Here is a 16,564-nt window from a genome sequence, read left to right as displayed (position 1 = left end):
ATCGTCATTTCTTTTATATACTGTAGGAATATTGTGGTATTGCAGTGTATAGATCCAGTGATTCTAAGAATAAAATAAAACAAAAAAAATATTATTTTTAAGTTTAAATAACGATCTTCCAAAACAAAAATAATCTAAGAAGATCTGATGTCTTGGGGGAACGTAAAGGTTCGACTTGAGATAACGCAATGGAGAGTAAAAAGAAAAATAATTTCCATTGCACAAATTGTATTAGATAGTGACTAAAACGTTGCATGTGCCCCAAATTGGTATCAATGAAAACTACGGCTCGGAGCGCAGGGAGCGAGTCCTCCCCCACTGCTGTCTACAGGGGGGGAAAGTCATGAAGGCTGGAAAATTACCCAATTATTTTATTTTTTTAATGAGGTTCGGAAATAGATTTTAAGCCTTGTAAAAACTAAAAAAAAAACAAATGTGGCGTCGCTGTGATCGGGATGATCCGTAAAATCCTGTTACCAGGTCTTTCTTAAATGAACGCTATAAAAACAAAACCTAAAAAAAAATGGTTTTTAATTTTAGAATTTTTTTTTTCTCGTTTTTCCAGGACATTATATGGCAAGAATAATCTTATAGTGCAAAAATACGAGTCCCACAAAAAAAAACTCTATGGTAACCAACAGGGGAAGGGATAAGATGACCGTTCTGGCTCTTCTTCCTTCGTCTCTATGACGTCTGGGAGGTGTTGACGTCTTTCAGCAAAGCAGGAGAGGCCAAGATACTAGACGCTCTTTCTCTGCCCCTCGCGTCTCTATGATGTCTGGGAGGTTCATATACAGTGAATTTTGGTCTCCGGCAGCCAACTGTACGGTATCAGGAGACACTCTGTACTCTCGCTTCCTTACTCTATGATGGTGGGCGGGGGGTGTAGTGTTGCTGGCTTCATCCACATAGGCAGGCGCGGAGGCCGGAAGTGCAGTCAGCGATGCGGCTGCGGGGCAGAGGGGGGGATTTTGGGGACCGAAGTAACCAGGAAGCTGCAGGTGACCGATCACTGGACAAAAGGCGACGTGCGGCCCCGGTGAGGTGAGCTGGATGGGGGGCGGCAGTGCATTCGGTCTGGGGGGGTCACTGGCTGTGGAAAGTGTCAGCTGTCTGGGATGTGACGCAGATGTGATCGTGCGATGCGATTGCCCGACCACTACCGATTATTAGCAGTCAGTCCCGAGCAGTGCGGCCTCCTGATAGTACAGGAATATTCAGCTGAGGGAAAATCAGGATTTACATCAAATAGGAGGAAAAAACATAAAAAATATCAACGTTGAATTCTCTCCCAATGATAGAAGGTCTCGGCCTCCTCTGTATCTGCTGCTCCCTGTCCTCACTGCTGATTGCTGTCAGTGAATGGAGTCCACCTCCTATAGATCCAGAGGCTGCAGACGTCCTCCCGGGGTCTGTGCTCCTAGATGGGGGGGCGCGTCATAGCCCCGGGGTCTCTGCTCCTAGATGGGGGGGGGGGGGCGTCATAGCCGCGGGGTCTCTGCTCCTAGATGGGGGGGGGAACACGTCATAGCCGCGGGGTCTCTGCTCCTAGATGGGGGGGCGCGTCATAGCCGCGGGGTCTCTGCTCCTAGATGGGGGGGCGCGTCATAGCCGCGGGGTCTCTGCTCCTAGATGGGGGGGGCGCGTCATAGCCGCGGGGTCTCTGCTCCTAGATGGGGGGGGGGGGACACGTCATAGCCGCGGGGTCTCTGCTCCTAGATGGGGGGGGGGGGGAACACGTCATAGCCGCGGGGTCTCTGCTCCTAGATGGGGGGGACACGTCATAGCCGCGGGGTCTCTGCTCCTAGATGGGGGGGACACGTCATAGCCGCGGGGTCTCTGCTCCTAGATGGGGGGGACACGTCATAGCCGCGGGGTCTCTGCTCCTAGATGGGGGGGGGGGGGGACACGTCATAGCCGCGGGGTCTCTGCTCCTAGATGGGGAGGGACACGTCATAGCCGCGGGGTCTCTGCTCCTAGATGGGGGGGGGGGGACACGTCATAGCCGCGGGGTCTCTGCTCCTAGATGGGGGGGGGGGGACACGTCATAGCCGCGGGGTCTCTGCTCCTAGATGGGGGGGGGGGGACACGTCATAGCCGCGGGGTCTCTGCTCCTAGATGGGGGGGGGGGGGACACGTCATAGCCGCGGGGGTCTCTGCTCCTAGATGGGGGGGGGTGGAAACACGTCATAGCCGCAGGGTCTCTGCTCCTAGATGGGGGGGGGGGGGAAACACGTCATAGCCGCGGGGTCTCTGCTCCTAGATGGGGGGGGGGAACACGTCATAGCCGCGGGGTCTCTGCTCCTAGATGGGGGGGGGGGAACACGTCATAGCCGCGGGGTCTCTGCTCCTAGATGGGGGGGGGGACACGTCATAGCCGCGGGGTCTCTGCTCCTAGATGGGGGGGGGGGGACACGTCATAGCCGCGGGGTCTCTGCTCCTAGATGGGGGGGGGGACACGTCATAGCCGCGGGGTCTCTGCTCCTAGATGGGGGGGGGGGGAAACACGTCATAGCCGCGGGGTCTCTGCTCCTAGATGGGGGGGGGGGGAAACACGTCATAGCCGCGGGGTCTCTGCTCCTAGATGGGGGGGGGGGAACACGTCATAGCCGCGGGGTCTCTGCTCCTAGATGGGGGGGGGGACACGTCATAGCCGCGGGGTCTCTGCTCCTAGATGGGGGGGGGGACACGTCATAGCCGCGGGGTCTCTGCTCCTAGATGGGGGGGGGGGGACACGTCATAGCCGCGGGGTCTCTGCTCCTAGATGGGGGGGGGGGGGGACACGTCATAGCCGCGGGGTCTCTGCTCCTAGATGGGGGGGGGGACACGTCATAGCCGCGGGGTCTCTGCTCCTAGATGGGGGGAGGGGGAAACACGTCATAGCCGCGGGGTCTCTGCTCCTAGATGGGGGACACACACGTCATAGCCGCTCCTCATCTGTCTGCACACAAGGTTTCCATTCATTGCCTGCAAGCAGTGATGCTATTGTCTACCAGACTTCTCTCAGTAACTGCTGTATTTCTCTCCTGTCCTGGTAGTTTGTTACAATGTATCAGTCAGTAATCGGGATGCAATTGTAGCATAACCTCAGTTGTTTTTTTTTTTTTAGCTATTCACTGACAGCTATCAGAGATCTGCAGTAAATGTAAAAGTGCTACCTGAGTACTAGAGAATCGTCAAAACCTGGACTGAAATGGCAAAAGCCAAGTGATTCTCACCCAAGTGCATCCTCTGTTTACCCTCCTGCTGCACTGTGACGTCCTATACACCTTACAGGACCGCTGCAGCCAATCGCTGGAGGTCTTGTCCAGTTTGCTTCTAAAGCCAGGGATTGGCTGCAGCGGTCATGTGGGGTATATAGGACGTCACTGTGCAGCGTGGGGGGATTGGAGGTTTGGAACCGAAACGTAAAGGGATAATATAGCTGAATCACTTCTTTTGCATTTTCAGCACCACCAACTCCTTAATATTTGCTGTAATAAAATGTTACTCCCAAGATATTCAGTTACCTCTAGTGGGGGGGTAACCTCCTGATCTCTGGGGAGCTCAATGGTTGGTATCCCAAAAAGGGTCTCCGCAGCCCTGTGAGGAACAGAGGTGCATGCGGGACCTCCGACCAGCCATCGTCCATGGGACTGCTGAGTACAGCGCTATTTCAAGCAGTCACATAGGCAATGAATGGAGCGGAGGCTGCGCATACATCTCTGTTCCTCACAGCTTGGTGCTATGGAGCTGGGTCCAGAGCCCCTTCCTTAGGCCGGGGTCACACTTGCAAGTGCAATGCAAGAAACTCATGCATCAATGGCGCCGGCGGTTCAGACGGAGCGTGCGGCTGCATAGAAATACATACAGCTGAACGCTCCGGTCCCGAGTGCCGGCGGCATTGATGCGTGAGTTTCTCGCATTGCACTTGCAAGTGTGACCCCGGCCTTACGATCGTAGTCAGACCCCCAGTGATCAGTAAGTTATTCTGTATACTATCAACTGTTTGGAATAATCCGGCTCATCCAGAGGAAGGAACAATTTTCACTGGTGTTTCGTCGTTGGACCGTTTTTATATATTTTTTTTTTATTTAGCAGACTATCTCTGTTCTTTCCTTTTCACACGAAGCACAATTTAATCCCAGTTTTTCAGGTACATGCAGACAGAGACTCCGGAGTCCATGGTGCACAGCATCACTCAGCTACTGCAGGACCATGGTAGGTGCAAATACTGTGCAGGTGTGCGCCTGGCCAATGGGGCACGATGTGGTCACAGGCAGCGTAGTGCGGGCTCTGGTGTGCACTGATGCGGGACGTGGTCACAGGCAGCGTGGTGCGGGCTCTAGTGTGCACTGGGGCAATGGTGTGGGACGTGGTCACAGGCAGCGTGGCGTGGGCCCAGGCAATGGTGTGGGACGTGGCCACAGGCAGCGTGGCCCAGGCAATGGTGCGGGATGTGGTCACAGGCAGCGTGTTGCGGGCCCGGGCAATGGTGCGGGATGTGGTCACAGGCAGCGTGGTGCGGGACGTGGTCACAGGCAGCGTGGTGCGGGCTCTGGTGTGCACTGGGGCAATGGTGCGGGACGTGGTCACAGGCAGCGTGGTGCGGGCTCTGGTGTGCACTGGGGCGGGACGTGGTCACAGGCAGCGTGGTGCGGGCTCTGGTGTGCACTGGGGCGAGACGTGGTCACAGGCAGCGTGGTGTGGGCCCGGGCACTGGGGCGGGAGGTGGTCACAGGCAGCGTGGTGTGGGCCCGGGCACTGGGGCGGGAGGTGGTCACAGGCAGCGTGATGTGGGCCCGGGCAATGGTGCGGGACGTGGTCACAGGCAGCGTGGTGCGGGCTCCGGTGGTCGCCTAGCTGGTGGAGCTGTGCTCATTCTGCAGATAGTGTGGATGGGATGAACTCTGGGGGTCTGGATGGAGTCACAGGCAGCGTGGTGCGGGCCCGGGCAATGTAGCGGGACGTGGTCACAGGCAGCGTGGTGCGGGCCCGGGCAATGGTGCGGGACGTGGTCACAGGCAGCGTGGTGCGGGCCCGGGCAGTGGTGCGGGACGTGGTCACAGGCAGCGTGGTGCAGGCTCTGGTGTGCACTGGGGCAATGGTGCGGGATGTGGTCACAGGCAGCGTGGTGCGGGCCCGGGCAGTAGTGCGGGACGTGGTCACAGGCAGCGTGGTGCGGGCTCTGGTGTGCACTGGGGCGGGACGTAGTCACAGGCAGCGTGGTGCGGGCCCGGGCAATGGTGCGGGTCGTGGTCACAGGCAGCGTGGTGCGGGCTCTGGTGTGCACTGGGGCGGGACGTGGTCACAGGCAGCGTGGTGCGGGCTCTGGTGTGCACTGGGGCGGGACGTGGTCACAGGCAGCGTGGTGCGGGCTCTGGTGTGCACTGGGGCGGGACGTGGTCACAGGCAGCGTGGTGCGGGCTCTGGTGTGCACTGGGGCGAGACGTGGTCACAGGCAGCGTGGTGTGGGCCCGGGCACTGGGGCGGGAGGTGGTCACAGGCAGCGTGATGTGGGCCCGGGCAATGGTGCGGGACGTGGTCACAGGCAGCGTGGTGCGGGCTCCGGTGGTCGCCTAGCTGGTGGAGCTGTGCTCATTCTGCAGATAGTGTGGATGGGATGAACTCTGGGGGTCTGGATGGAGTCACAGGCAGCGTGGTGCGGGCCCGGGCAATGTAGCGGGACGTGGTCACAGGCAGCGTGGTGCGGGCCCGGGCAATGGTGCGGAGCGTGGTGCGGGCCCGGGCAGTGGTGCGGGACGTGGTCACAGGCAGCGTGGTGCAGGCTCTGGTGTGCACTGGGGCAATGGTGCGGGATGTGGTCACAGGCAGCGTGGTGCGGGCCCGGGCAGTAGTGCGGGACGTGGTCACAGGCAGCGTGGTGCGGGCTCTGGTGTGCACTGGGGCGGGACGTAGTCACAGGCAGCGTGGTGCGGGCTCTGGTGTGCACTGGGGCGGGACGTGGTCACAGGCAGCGTGGTGCGGGCTCTGGTGTGCACTGGGGCGGGACGTAGTCACAGGCAGCGTGGTGCGGGCCCGGGCAATGGTGCGGGTCGTGGTCACAGGCAGCGTGGTGCGGGCTCTGGTGTGCACTGGGGCGGGACGTGGTCACAGGCAGCGTGGTGCGGGCTCTGGTGTGCACTGGGGCGGGACGTGGTCACAGGCAGCGTGGTGCGGGCTCTGGTGTGCACTGGGGCGGGACGTGGTCACAGGCAGCGTGGTGCGGGCTCTGGTGTGCACTGGGGCGAGACGTGGTCACTGGCAGCGTGGTGTGGGCCCGGGCACTGGGGCGGGAGGTGGTCACAGGCAGCGTGATGTGGGCCCGGGCAATGGTGCGGGACGTGGTCACAGGCAGCGTGGTGCGGGCTCCGGTGGTCGCCTAGCTGGTGGAGCTGTGCTCATTCTGCAGATAGTGTGGATGGGATGAACTCTGGGGGTCTGGATGGAGTCACAGGCAGCGTGGTGCGGGACGTGGTCACAGGCAGCGTGGTGCGGGCTCTGGTGTGCACTGGGGCAATGGTGCGGGACGTGGTCACAGGCAGCGTGGTGCGGGCTCTGGTGTGCACTGGGGCAATGGTGTGGGACGTGGCCACAGGCAGCGTGGCGCGGGCCCGGGCAATGGTGCGGGATGTGGTCACAGGCAGCGTGGTGCGGGCTCTGGTGTGCACTGGGGCAATGGTGCGGGACGTGGTCACAGGCAGCGTGGTGCAGGCTCTGGTGTGCACTGGGGCGGGACGTGGTCACAGGCAGCGTGGTGTGGGCCCGGGCAATGTAGCGGGACGTGGTCACAGGCAGCGTGGTGCGGGCCCGGGCAATGGTGCGGGACGTGGTCACAGGCAACGTGGTGCGGGCCCGGGCAATGTAGCGGGACGTGGTCACAGGCAGCGTGGTGCGGGCCCGGGCAATGGTGCGGGACGTGGTCACAGGCAGCGTGGTGCGGGCCCGGGCAGTGGTGCGGGACGTGGTCACAGGCAGCGTGGTGCAGGCTCTGGTGTGCACTGGGGCAATGGTGCGGGATGTGGTCACAGGCAGCGTGGTGCGGGCCCGGGCAGTGGTGCGGGACGTGGTCACAGGCAGCGTGGTGCAGGCTCTGGTGTGCACTGGGGCAATGGTGCGGGATGTGGTCACAGGCAGCGTGGTGCAGGCTCTGGTGTGCACTGGGGCAATGGTGCGGGATGTGGTCACAGGCAGCGTGGTGCGGGCTCTGGTGTGCACTGGGGCGAGACGTGGTCACAGGCAGCGTGGTATGGGCCCGGGCACTGGGGCGGGAGGTGGTCACAGGCAGCGTGATGTGGGCCCGGGCAATGGTGCGGGACGTGGTCACAGGCAGCGTGGTGCGGGCTCCGGTGGTCGCCTAGCTGGTGGAGCTGTGCTCATTCTGCAGATAGTGTGAATGGGATGAACTCTGGGGGTCTGGATGGAGTCTAGAGTCTCCATGCTTGTTGGCCCTGGAGGTCTCTGGATGGGATGGACTGCTGGAGATAGGGTGGTCCTGATCTCTATTCAGGGTTGATTTGGGGGTCCACGGATGGGGATGGTTTCTGGTGGTCCAGAGTCTCCATGCAGGGTGGCTCTGGGGTCCCTGGGTGGGCTGCGCTGCAGGCGTCAGAATACATATATTTCCTGTGCATCAGTCATTAATGTCCTCCTGTTTTTCCCAGGGGACACCGTGCTGGACGGCAGCCATGTCCTGTCTCTGTTCACCCCGTGCCTACAACTCGTCACTCGCCTGTACGAACAGCTGTTTCCTCGCGGACCGGGAATTGGGTTCCAGGCGCTTCCCGCTCACCCCACCGACAACATCCCGGTCCTGCAGGCTCAGTTCCTGCTCGATGTGTTGCAGAAATCTCCTTCCCTGACGGTTGGTTCCTCCATGATTTACTTCTCTGTCCGGTTATTTCCTCACTGATTGTGCAGAGCTTCATCTTGTGCAATCGCTGTGACTGCAAACCGGACCCTGTGAGAGATCACCGGGGGGACGAGGAGGCGCATCGTCCAGAATCATCACTGTTGTGTTATTTTTGCAGATTGTTCACCCTCCGGACTGTCGTCTCCCGTGTGATGTGAATATTTTTCCGTTTAAGTCGTTACGATATTTGGAGGTGAGAATTATAGTCAGAAATGTGTAAGACATTGGTGTAATACCCCCTCACAGCCTGGTGGTGGCGTCATGAGCATTTTCCCCCGAAAATGCAATAAAAGCCTGACTTGTATTGCGGACTGTTCTCTCCTGCACAGCGTAATGTCCAGTGGTCTGTAATGTCTGGTAATCCGGCACCGGTCTGGTCTTACTGTTGCTTTGCATCTTAAATAGCGCTGCCTATGAGAGGCGCAGAGTGGCATCGGCATCACAGTCCCCCTATTCCAAACTCATGCACAAGATAGAAGTGAATGCCGCCTCGTAGCTGCTTGTGCCGATAGGTTTCTGTACAGCAGTCGGGTTCTGTTTCTCTGACCCGCGTGGACACAAGGTCCCGGTTTCCTGCAGTCACCACTAGGTGGAGCTCACAAGCTTTTCGTATACAGTTCTATTAGCCGTGTTTGATCCTTTTGCATAGTTTTTTGTTGATTTCTTTTTTCCTTCCTGCAGTTGCGATGTCTCCCCCCACACTGCCTGCGCGGCCTCCGAGGGGTCTATTCACAGCTCGAGATTCTCATCTGTTCTCGCTGCGTCTCCAGCTTGGAGGTGAGTGGTGAACCGTATACTGTACATATAGGAGGGCCTGACTAGTTATGTAGGGGGGGATGAGCGACCAGAAGTCAGAAGGAACGAGGGGCTGAAGCTTAGACCCTTAGGGGGTGCAGGGTAGTTGTAGGAGGTTAGACCCCCCGGGGGGGGGGGGGCAGCGGGGTTATAGTGGGAGGTTAGACCCCCCTGGGGGGGGGCGGGATGGTGGTGGGAGGTTAGACACCCCCCCCCCCCCCTTCCCCCCGGGTGGTGGTGGTGGGAGGTTAGACCCCCCCCAGGGGGGTGGTAGTGGGAGGTTAGACCCCCCCTGGGGGGGCGAGGTAGTGGTGGGAGATGAGACCTTCCCTTCATGTTTCGGCCACCTTTTCTGTGGTTTTCTCCCTGCAGGAGGTGATCTCTCTCTGCGGCGGGGATCTGAGCTCCGCGTTGCCGTGGTTGGAGCTTCACACTCTGGATTTCAGCCACAACAGGATCCACAGTTTGGACCAGTCCCTGGTGAGCACCCCGGGGGGTATATTTGGGGGATGTGTGAGCTGTCGGACCACCTCGCCGTTCTCTGTGCTGAGGCCGGGATTGAGCAGACTGGGGAAGTATTGGGCAACCCCCTCTCCGGACACAGGCACGCTCCGCCGAGCGATCAGATAAGAGGCCATTTCACACATCCTCCTGATCAGCCGACCTTCTCTTACAGACTGTTGGTTGCAACACAGTTATGGAAATACATCTGCAGTTTCTTCATACACCCCGTGTGCCATATAGCTGCTTGCTCATATCCACAGGCTGTAAATGTATGCGGACCGAATTCTGGAACTGCAGACAGACGCATGTTATCTGATACATTGTAGCAGAGTCTGGAAACTATTGTAACAAACCCCCAGCAGTTAAAAGTATTCGGGTTCCCTGGACCCAGAAATTGGCCGGGCTTCATAGGAGACCTCATTTTATGCACTTACTGCAATACTGTAGTGTTTATAGTGTGAGCAATTAAAAAAATCACAGGCTCAAAAAAAAAAGTTATTCCAAAAATATGAAAGTGTAAAAAATAAATAAATAAATAAAAATTTGCATCTCCCCTTTTTAAAAAAACAAAACAAAAATCAAATATTAGATTTTGCCGCATCTGTAAAAGTCCAATCTATCACTAAAGATATTTAACCCTTAACGGTAAATGCCCCCTAGTGGTGTCTGCAGACAGGATCTTATCATGTATCTCTGTATACAGGGAGCTCCCCCTAGTGGTGACTGCAGACAGGATCTTATCATGTATCTCTGTATACAGGGAGCTCCCCCTAGTGGTGACTGCAGACAGGATCTTATCATGTATCTCTGTATACAGGGAACTCCCCCTAGTGGTGACTGCAGACAGGATCTTATCCTGTATCTCTGTATACAGGGAGCTCCCCCTAGTGGTGACTGCAGACAGGATCTTACCATGTATCTCTGTATACAGGGAGCTCCCCCTAGTGGTGGCTGCAGACAGGATCTTATCATGTATCTCTGTATACAGGGAGCTCCCCCTAGTGGTGACTGCAGACAGGATCTTATCATGTATCTCTGTATACAGGGAGCTCCCCCTAGTGGTGACTGCAGACAGGATCTTATCATGTATCTCTGTATACAGGGAGCTCCCCCTAGTGGTGGCTGCAGACAGGATCTTATCATGTATCTCTGTAAACAGGGAGCTTTCCCTATTGGTGACTGCAGACAGGATCTTATCCTGTATCTCTGTATACAGGGAGCTCCCCCTAGTGGTGACTGCAGACAGGATCTTATCATGTATCTCTGTATACAGGGAGCTCCCCCTAGTGGTGACTGCAGACAGGATCTTATCATGTATCTCTGTATACAGGGAGCTCCCCCTAGTGGTGACTGCAGACAGGATCTTATCATGTATCTCTGTATACAGGGAGCTCCCCCTAGTGGTGGCTGCAGACAGGATCTTATCATGTATCTCTGTAAACAGGGAGCTTTCCCTATTGGTGACTGCAGACAGGATCTTATCCTGTATCTCTGTATACAGGGAGCTCCCCCTAGTGGTGACTGCAGACAGGATCTTATCATGTATCTCTGTATACAGGGAGCTGCCCCTAGTGATGACTGCAGACAGGATCTTATCATGTATCTCTGTATACAGGGAGCTCCCCCTAGTGGTGGCTGCAGACAGGATCTTATCATGTATCTCTGTATACAGGGAGCTCCCCCTACTGGTGGCTGCAGACAGGATCTTATCATGTATCTCTGTATACAGGGAGCTCCCCCTAGTGGTGACAGCAGACAGGATCTTATCATGTATCTCTGTATACAGGGAGCTCCCCCTAGTGGTGACAGCAGACAGGATCTTATCATGTATCTGTATACAGGGAGCTCCCTCTAGTGGTGACTGCAGACAAGATCTTATCATGTATCTCTGTATACAGGGAGCTCCCCCTAGTGGTGACTGCAGACAGGATCTTATCATGTATCTCTGTATACAGGGAGCTCCCACTAGTGGTGACTGTAGACAGGATCTTATCATGTATCTCTGTATACAGGGAGCTCCCCCTAGTGGTGACTGCAGACAGGATCTTATCATGTATCTCTGTATACAGGGAGCTCCCCCTAGTGGTGGCTGCAGACAGGATCTTATCATGTATCTGTATACAGGGAGCTCCCCCTAGTGGTGGCTGCAGACAGGATCTTATCATGTATCTCTGTATACAGGGAGCTCCCCCTAGTGGTGGCTGCAGACAGGATCTTATCATGTATCTGTATACAGGGAGCTCCCCCTAGTGGTGGCTGCAGACAGGATCTTATCATGTATCTGTATACAGGGAGCTCCCCCTAGTGGTGGCTGCAGACAGGATCTTATCATCTATCTCTGTATACAGGGAGCTCCCCCTAGTGGTGGCTGCAGACAGGATCTTATCATGTATCTCTGTATACAGGGAGCTCCCCCTACTGGTGGCTGCAGACAGGATCTTATCATGTATCTCTGTATACAGGGAGCTCCCCCTACTGGTAGCTGCAGACAGGATCTTATCATGTGTCTCTGTATACAGGGAGCTCCCCCTACTGGTGGCTGCAGACAGGATCTTATCATGTGTCTCTGTATACAGGGAGCTCCCCCTAGTGGTTGCTGCAGACAGGATCTTATCATGTATCTCTGTATACAGGGAGCTCCCCCTAGTGGTGGCTGTCAGTCACGTGTTAGATTGATGCCGTTTTTTTTTCCGCCAGGAATTATTGAACAGCCTGAGGGTCTTGGACCTGAGCCATAATTTCCTTAAAGACTGCGGCTCCTACTTGAAGGTGTGACCTCTTGCCTTCTTGTACCATCGGTGGGGTCGGGTGCCATCTTGCTCGCCACTCACTGTTCTCCTTTGCAGGTTCTCACAGAGCTCCAGATCCTGACCCTCAGTTACAACTCTCTGACGTCCGTCCCGGAGCTGAGCGTCTCGTCCTCGGCACAGCTGCACACCCTCATCCTGCAGCACAACCTCCTGTCCAGCACCAGCGGTCAGTGCGCGGACGGCCGCTATACTGCGCGGTATTACAGCAGACCTTGTTTTTTATTGTGATGGTTTTTTTTCTCTCTAGGACTAGAACATCTGCGCAACCTGCGGCACCTGGACCTGTCCTACAACCTTCTGGCGGAGCACTCGCAGCTCACAGGACTGGCTCCGCTGAAAAACCTCAGGACGGTAATATCCGCTTATTGCCGCCATATTGAAGGGTCATTATCCTGCTACCTCTGGTCTTACAAACCGGATTGAAGGGGAGTCTTAGCTATTGTGACAAATCTGCATATTATCTCCTGGATACAGTAGTCAGGATTTGTTTGTAAACATGAATATTCATAGGTCAGCATGAGAGCTGTAAACCCAAAACGGTAGATATATTACTGAGACTATTTGTAAAGTTGCTCCACAGCTGAGCTTCTAATTTATCGGTCTGAGACACGACCAAGTTGTGATTGACTGCGTCTGGGAGAGGTGAAAGTGTGCGCCCCCAGACAAGGGTCCTAAGAAATGCCCCGCAGAGATTTCACATACTGCGCTCCAAAAGAAAGAAATGTGAATATCCCCGTAATGGAGCAACAAAGAGCAAAATGGGGGGAAAAAAACTGCAAAATCAGGTTTAATTCGCTATCTGTTCCCTGTTGGGTGTTACGAGTCTCTAAACGGTTTATAGGCTGAATCCGAACCTAACCTGTGTCTGCAGTAAGCAGGTGCTGAGGTTGTGTAAACCCCACGCTGTAATTTCATGGTGAATGCGCAACATCTATATACATAATTGTCTAAGGGTCACTTCCGTCTGTCTGTCTGTCCTTCTGTCACGGTTATTCGTTCGCTGATTGGTCTCGGCAGCTGCCTGTCATGGCTGCCGCGACCAATCAGCGACGGGCACAGTCCGATTAGTCCCTCCCCTACTCCCCTGCACTCACTGCCCGGCGCCCGCTCCGTAATCCCCTCCACTCACCGCTCACACAGGGTTAATGGCAGCGGTAATGGCCCACGGTGTAACGCACTCCGTTACCGCTGCTATTAACCCTGTGTGTCCCCAACTATTTACTATTGATGCTGCCTATGCAGCATCAATAGTAAAAATGTCATGTTAAAAATAAAAAAACAAAAAACCTGCTATACTCACCCTCCGCCTTTCTCGCTCCTCTGGACGCTCCCAGGATCGCTCCATTGCAAGCGACAGCTTCCGGTCCCAGGGCTGGTGTGCGACAAGGACCTGCCGTGACGTCACGGTCATGTGACTGCGACGTCATCATAGGTCCTGCTCACACCAGCCCTGGGACCGGAAGCTGCCGCTTGCAATGGAGCGATCCTGGGAGCGTCCAGAGGAGCGAGAAAGGCAGAGGATGAGTATAGCAGGACTTCAACGGGCTATAGGTGAGTATATGTTTATTTGTTGTTTTTTTTAAGTCTCTATACTACGTGGCTCTGTGCTGGGCAATATACCACGTGGCTGGGCAATATACCACGTGGCTGGGCAATATACCACGTGGCTGGGCAATATACTACGTGGACATGCATATTCTAGAATACCCGATGCGTTAGAATCGGCCCACCATCTAGTAATCTAAGAGGTTAAATGGAGTCATATAAATCAATGTGCAGGTTACTTACCTTGGGGGTATCATAGTTCTGTATACAGGGAGCTCCCCCTAGTGGTGGCTGCAGACAGGATCTTATAATGTATCTCTGTATACAGGGAGCTCCCCCTGGTGGTGGCTGCAGACATGATCTTATCATGTATCTCTGTATACAGGGAGCTCCCCCTAGTGGTGGCTGCAGACAGGATCTTATCATGTATCTCTGTATACAGGGAGCTCCCCCTAGTGGTGACTGCAGACAGGATCTTATCATGTATCTCTGTATACAGGGAGCTCTCCCTAGTGGTGGCTGCAGACAGGATCTTATCATGTATCTGTGCATACAGGGAGCTCCCCCAGTGGTGGCTGCAGACAGGATCTTATAATGTATCTCTGTATACAGGGAGCTCCCCCTAGTGGTGGCTGCAGACAGATCTTATCATGTATCTCTGTATACAGAGAGCTCCCCCTAGTGGTGACTGCAGACAGATCTTATCATGTATCTCTGTATACAGGAAGCTCCCCCTAGTGGTGGCTGCAGACAGGATCTTATCATGTATCTCTGTATACAGGAAGCTCCCCCTAGTGGTGGCTGCAGACAGGATCTTATCATGTATCTCTGTATACAGGAAGCTCCCCCTAGTGGTGGCTGCAGACAGGATCTTATCATGTATCTCTGTATATAGGGAGCTCCCCCTAGTGGTGACTGCAGACAGGCTCTTATCATGTATCTCTGTATACAGGAAGCTCCCCCTAGTGGTGGCTGCAGACGGATCTTATCATGTATCTCTGTATACAGGGAGCTCCCCCTAGTGGTGACTGCAGACAGAATCTTATCATGTATCTCTGTATACAGGGAGCTCCCCCTAGTGGTGGCTGCAGACAGAATCTTATCATGTATCTCTGTATACAGGGAGCTCCCCCTAGTGGTGGCTGCACATAGGATCTTATCATGTATCTCTGTATACAGGGAGCTCCCCCTAGTGGTGGCTGCAGACAGGATCTTATCATGTATCTCTGTATACAGGGAGCTCCCCCTAGTGGTGGCTGCAGACAGAATCTTATCATGTATCTCTGTATACAGGGAGCTCCCCCTAGTGGTGGCTGCAGACAGGATCTTATCATGTATCTCTGTATACAGGGAGCTCCCCCTAGTGGTGGCTGCAGACAGGATCTTATCATGTATCTCTGTATACAGGGAGCTCCCCCTAGTGGTGACTGCAGACAGAATCTTATCATGTATCTCTGTATACAGGGAGCTCCCCCTAGTGGTGGCTGCAGACAGGATCTTATCATGTATCTCTGTATACAGGGAGCTCCCCCTAGTGGTGGCTGCAGACAGAATCTTATCATGTATCTCTGTATACAGGGAGCTCCCCCTAGTGGTGGCTGCAGACAGGATCTTATCATGTATCTCTGTATACAGGGAGCTCCCCCTAGTGGTGGCTGCAGACAGGATCTTATCATGTATCTCTGTATACAGGGAGCTCCCCCTAGTGGTGGCTGCAGACAGAATCTTATCATGTATCTCTCTATACAGGGAGCTCCCCCTAGTGGTGGCTGCAGACAGGATCTTATCATGTATCTCTGTATACAGGGAGCTCCTCCTAGTGGTGGCTGCAGACAGGATCTTATCATGTATCTCTGTATACAGGGAGCTCCCCCTAGTGGTGGCTGCAGACAGGATCTTATCATGTATCTCTGTATACAGGGAGCTCCCCCTAGTGGTGGCTGCAGACAGAATCTTATCATGTATCTCTGTATACAGGGAGCTCCCCCTAGTGGTGGCTGCAGACAGGATCTTATCATGTATCTCTGTATACAGGGAGCTCCCCCTAGTGGTGGCTGCAGACAGAATCTTATCATGTATCTCTGTATACAGGGAGCTCCCCCTAGTGGTGGCTGCAGACAGGATCTTATCATGTATCTCTGTATACAGGGAGCTCCCCCTAGTGGTGGCTGCAGACAGAATCTTATCATGTATCTCTGTATACAGGGAGCTCCCCCTAGTGGTGGCTGCAGACAGGATCTTATCATGTATCTCTGTATACAGGGAGCTCCCCCTAGTGGTGGCTGCAGACAGGATCTTATCATGTATCTCTGTATACAGGGAGCTCCCCCTAGTGGTGGCTGCAGACAGAATCTTATCATGTATCTCTCTATACAGGGAGCTCCCCCTAGTGGTGGCTGCAGACAGGATCTTATCATGTATCTCTGTATACAGGGAGCTCCCCCTAGTGGTGGCTGCAGACAGAATTCTTTCATTTAAAGGGACATTCCATATTCTCATTGGTGTCTGTATTCACAGCTGTTCCTGAAGGGGAATCCCTTATGTTTTAATAAGGATTATCGGATGTTCGCCGCCCAGTATCTGTCACCTAAAGTCTCGGACAAGGTGAGTGATGGCTCAGGAGATGTCTGTGTTTTCATGACTGCATAGGTTTTACGCTCATCACCTCTCTTTCGCTGTCAGGTCGTACTAGATGGGATGCCGCTGTCCGTACTGGAGACCATGGTGAGATCAACTTTGTTTTTTTGCTGTATGGAGCTTGGTCTGTCCCCTATGCTTTGCATTGTAGCTCTTTGCTTATATTACTTTCATGATGCAAGCGCAATAATAATCAGCCCTGTATTCATGTGGATGTAAAATGCTGAGACTTAAAGGGTTTCTCCGCCCAGATGATCATCACCTGTGCACCCGCTCAGGAGTGGCCGCAGCGGTCAGTGGTGGTCGGTGACCCGGCAGAGGCTGCTGGAGCAGGGTGCAGGATGACTTTCTCCCTCTTTATCATCATTTTATCATTTTTGCA

General features: G+C 54.8%; 1 protein-coding gene across 6 annotated transcripts in view; it reads left to right on the top strand.

The window, feature by feature from the left end:
• Positions 1 to 702: 702 nt before the first annotated feature.
• Positions 703 to 16,564, top strand: part of STK11IP (serine/threonine kinase 11 interacting protein) — a 45,221-nt gene continuing 29,359 nt past the window's right edge. For 3 of the 6 annotated variants that reach the window (XM_069732831.1, XM_069732830.1, XM_069732829.1), the window contains exons 1-11: positions 910 to 1,044; positions 4,136 to 4,200; positions 7,644 to 7,843; positions 8,010 to 8,084; positions 8,573 to 8,668; positions 9,059 to 9,166; positions 11,888 to 11,959; positions 12,037 to 12,166; positions 12,248 to 12,351; positions 16,063 to 16,149; positions 16,228 to 16,269. In XM_069732831.1, coding sequence (XP_069588932.1) covers positions 944 to 1,044; positions 4,136 to 4,200; positions 7,644 to 7,843; positions 8,010 to 8,084; positions 8,573 to 8,668; positions 9,059 to 9,166; positions 11,888 to 11,959; positions 12,037 to 12,166; positions 12,248 to 12,351; positions 16,063 to 16,149; positions 16,228 to 16,269 — 1,080 coding nt within the window. In that variant the 5' untranslated portion in view covers positions 910 to 943. Of the gene's footprint in view, positions 1,045 to 4,127; positions 4,201 to 7,643; positions 7,844 to 8,009; positions 8,085 to 8,572; positions 8,669 to 9,058; positions 9,167 to 11,887; positions 11,960 to 12,036; positions 12,167 to 12,247; positions 12,352 to 16,062; positions 16,150 to 16,227; positions 16,270 to 16,564 lie in introns of all 6 variants that reach the window. The other 3 variants (XM_069732834.1, XM_069732832.1, XM_069732833.1) reach the window with 3 other exon arrangements.

This window comes from Ranitomeya imitator, chromosome 7 (assembly GCF_032444005.1).
Source record: "Ranitomeya imitator isolate aRanImi1 chromosome 7, aRanImi1.pri, whole genome shotgun sequence".
In the NCBI taxonomy this organism is placed as follows: Eukaryota; Metazoa; Chordata; class Amphibia; order Anura; family Dendrobatidae; genus Ranitomeya; species Ranitomeya imitator.
This window is presented reverse-complemented; position numbering and strand designations above follow the sequence as displayed.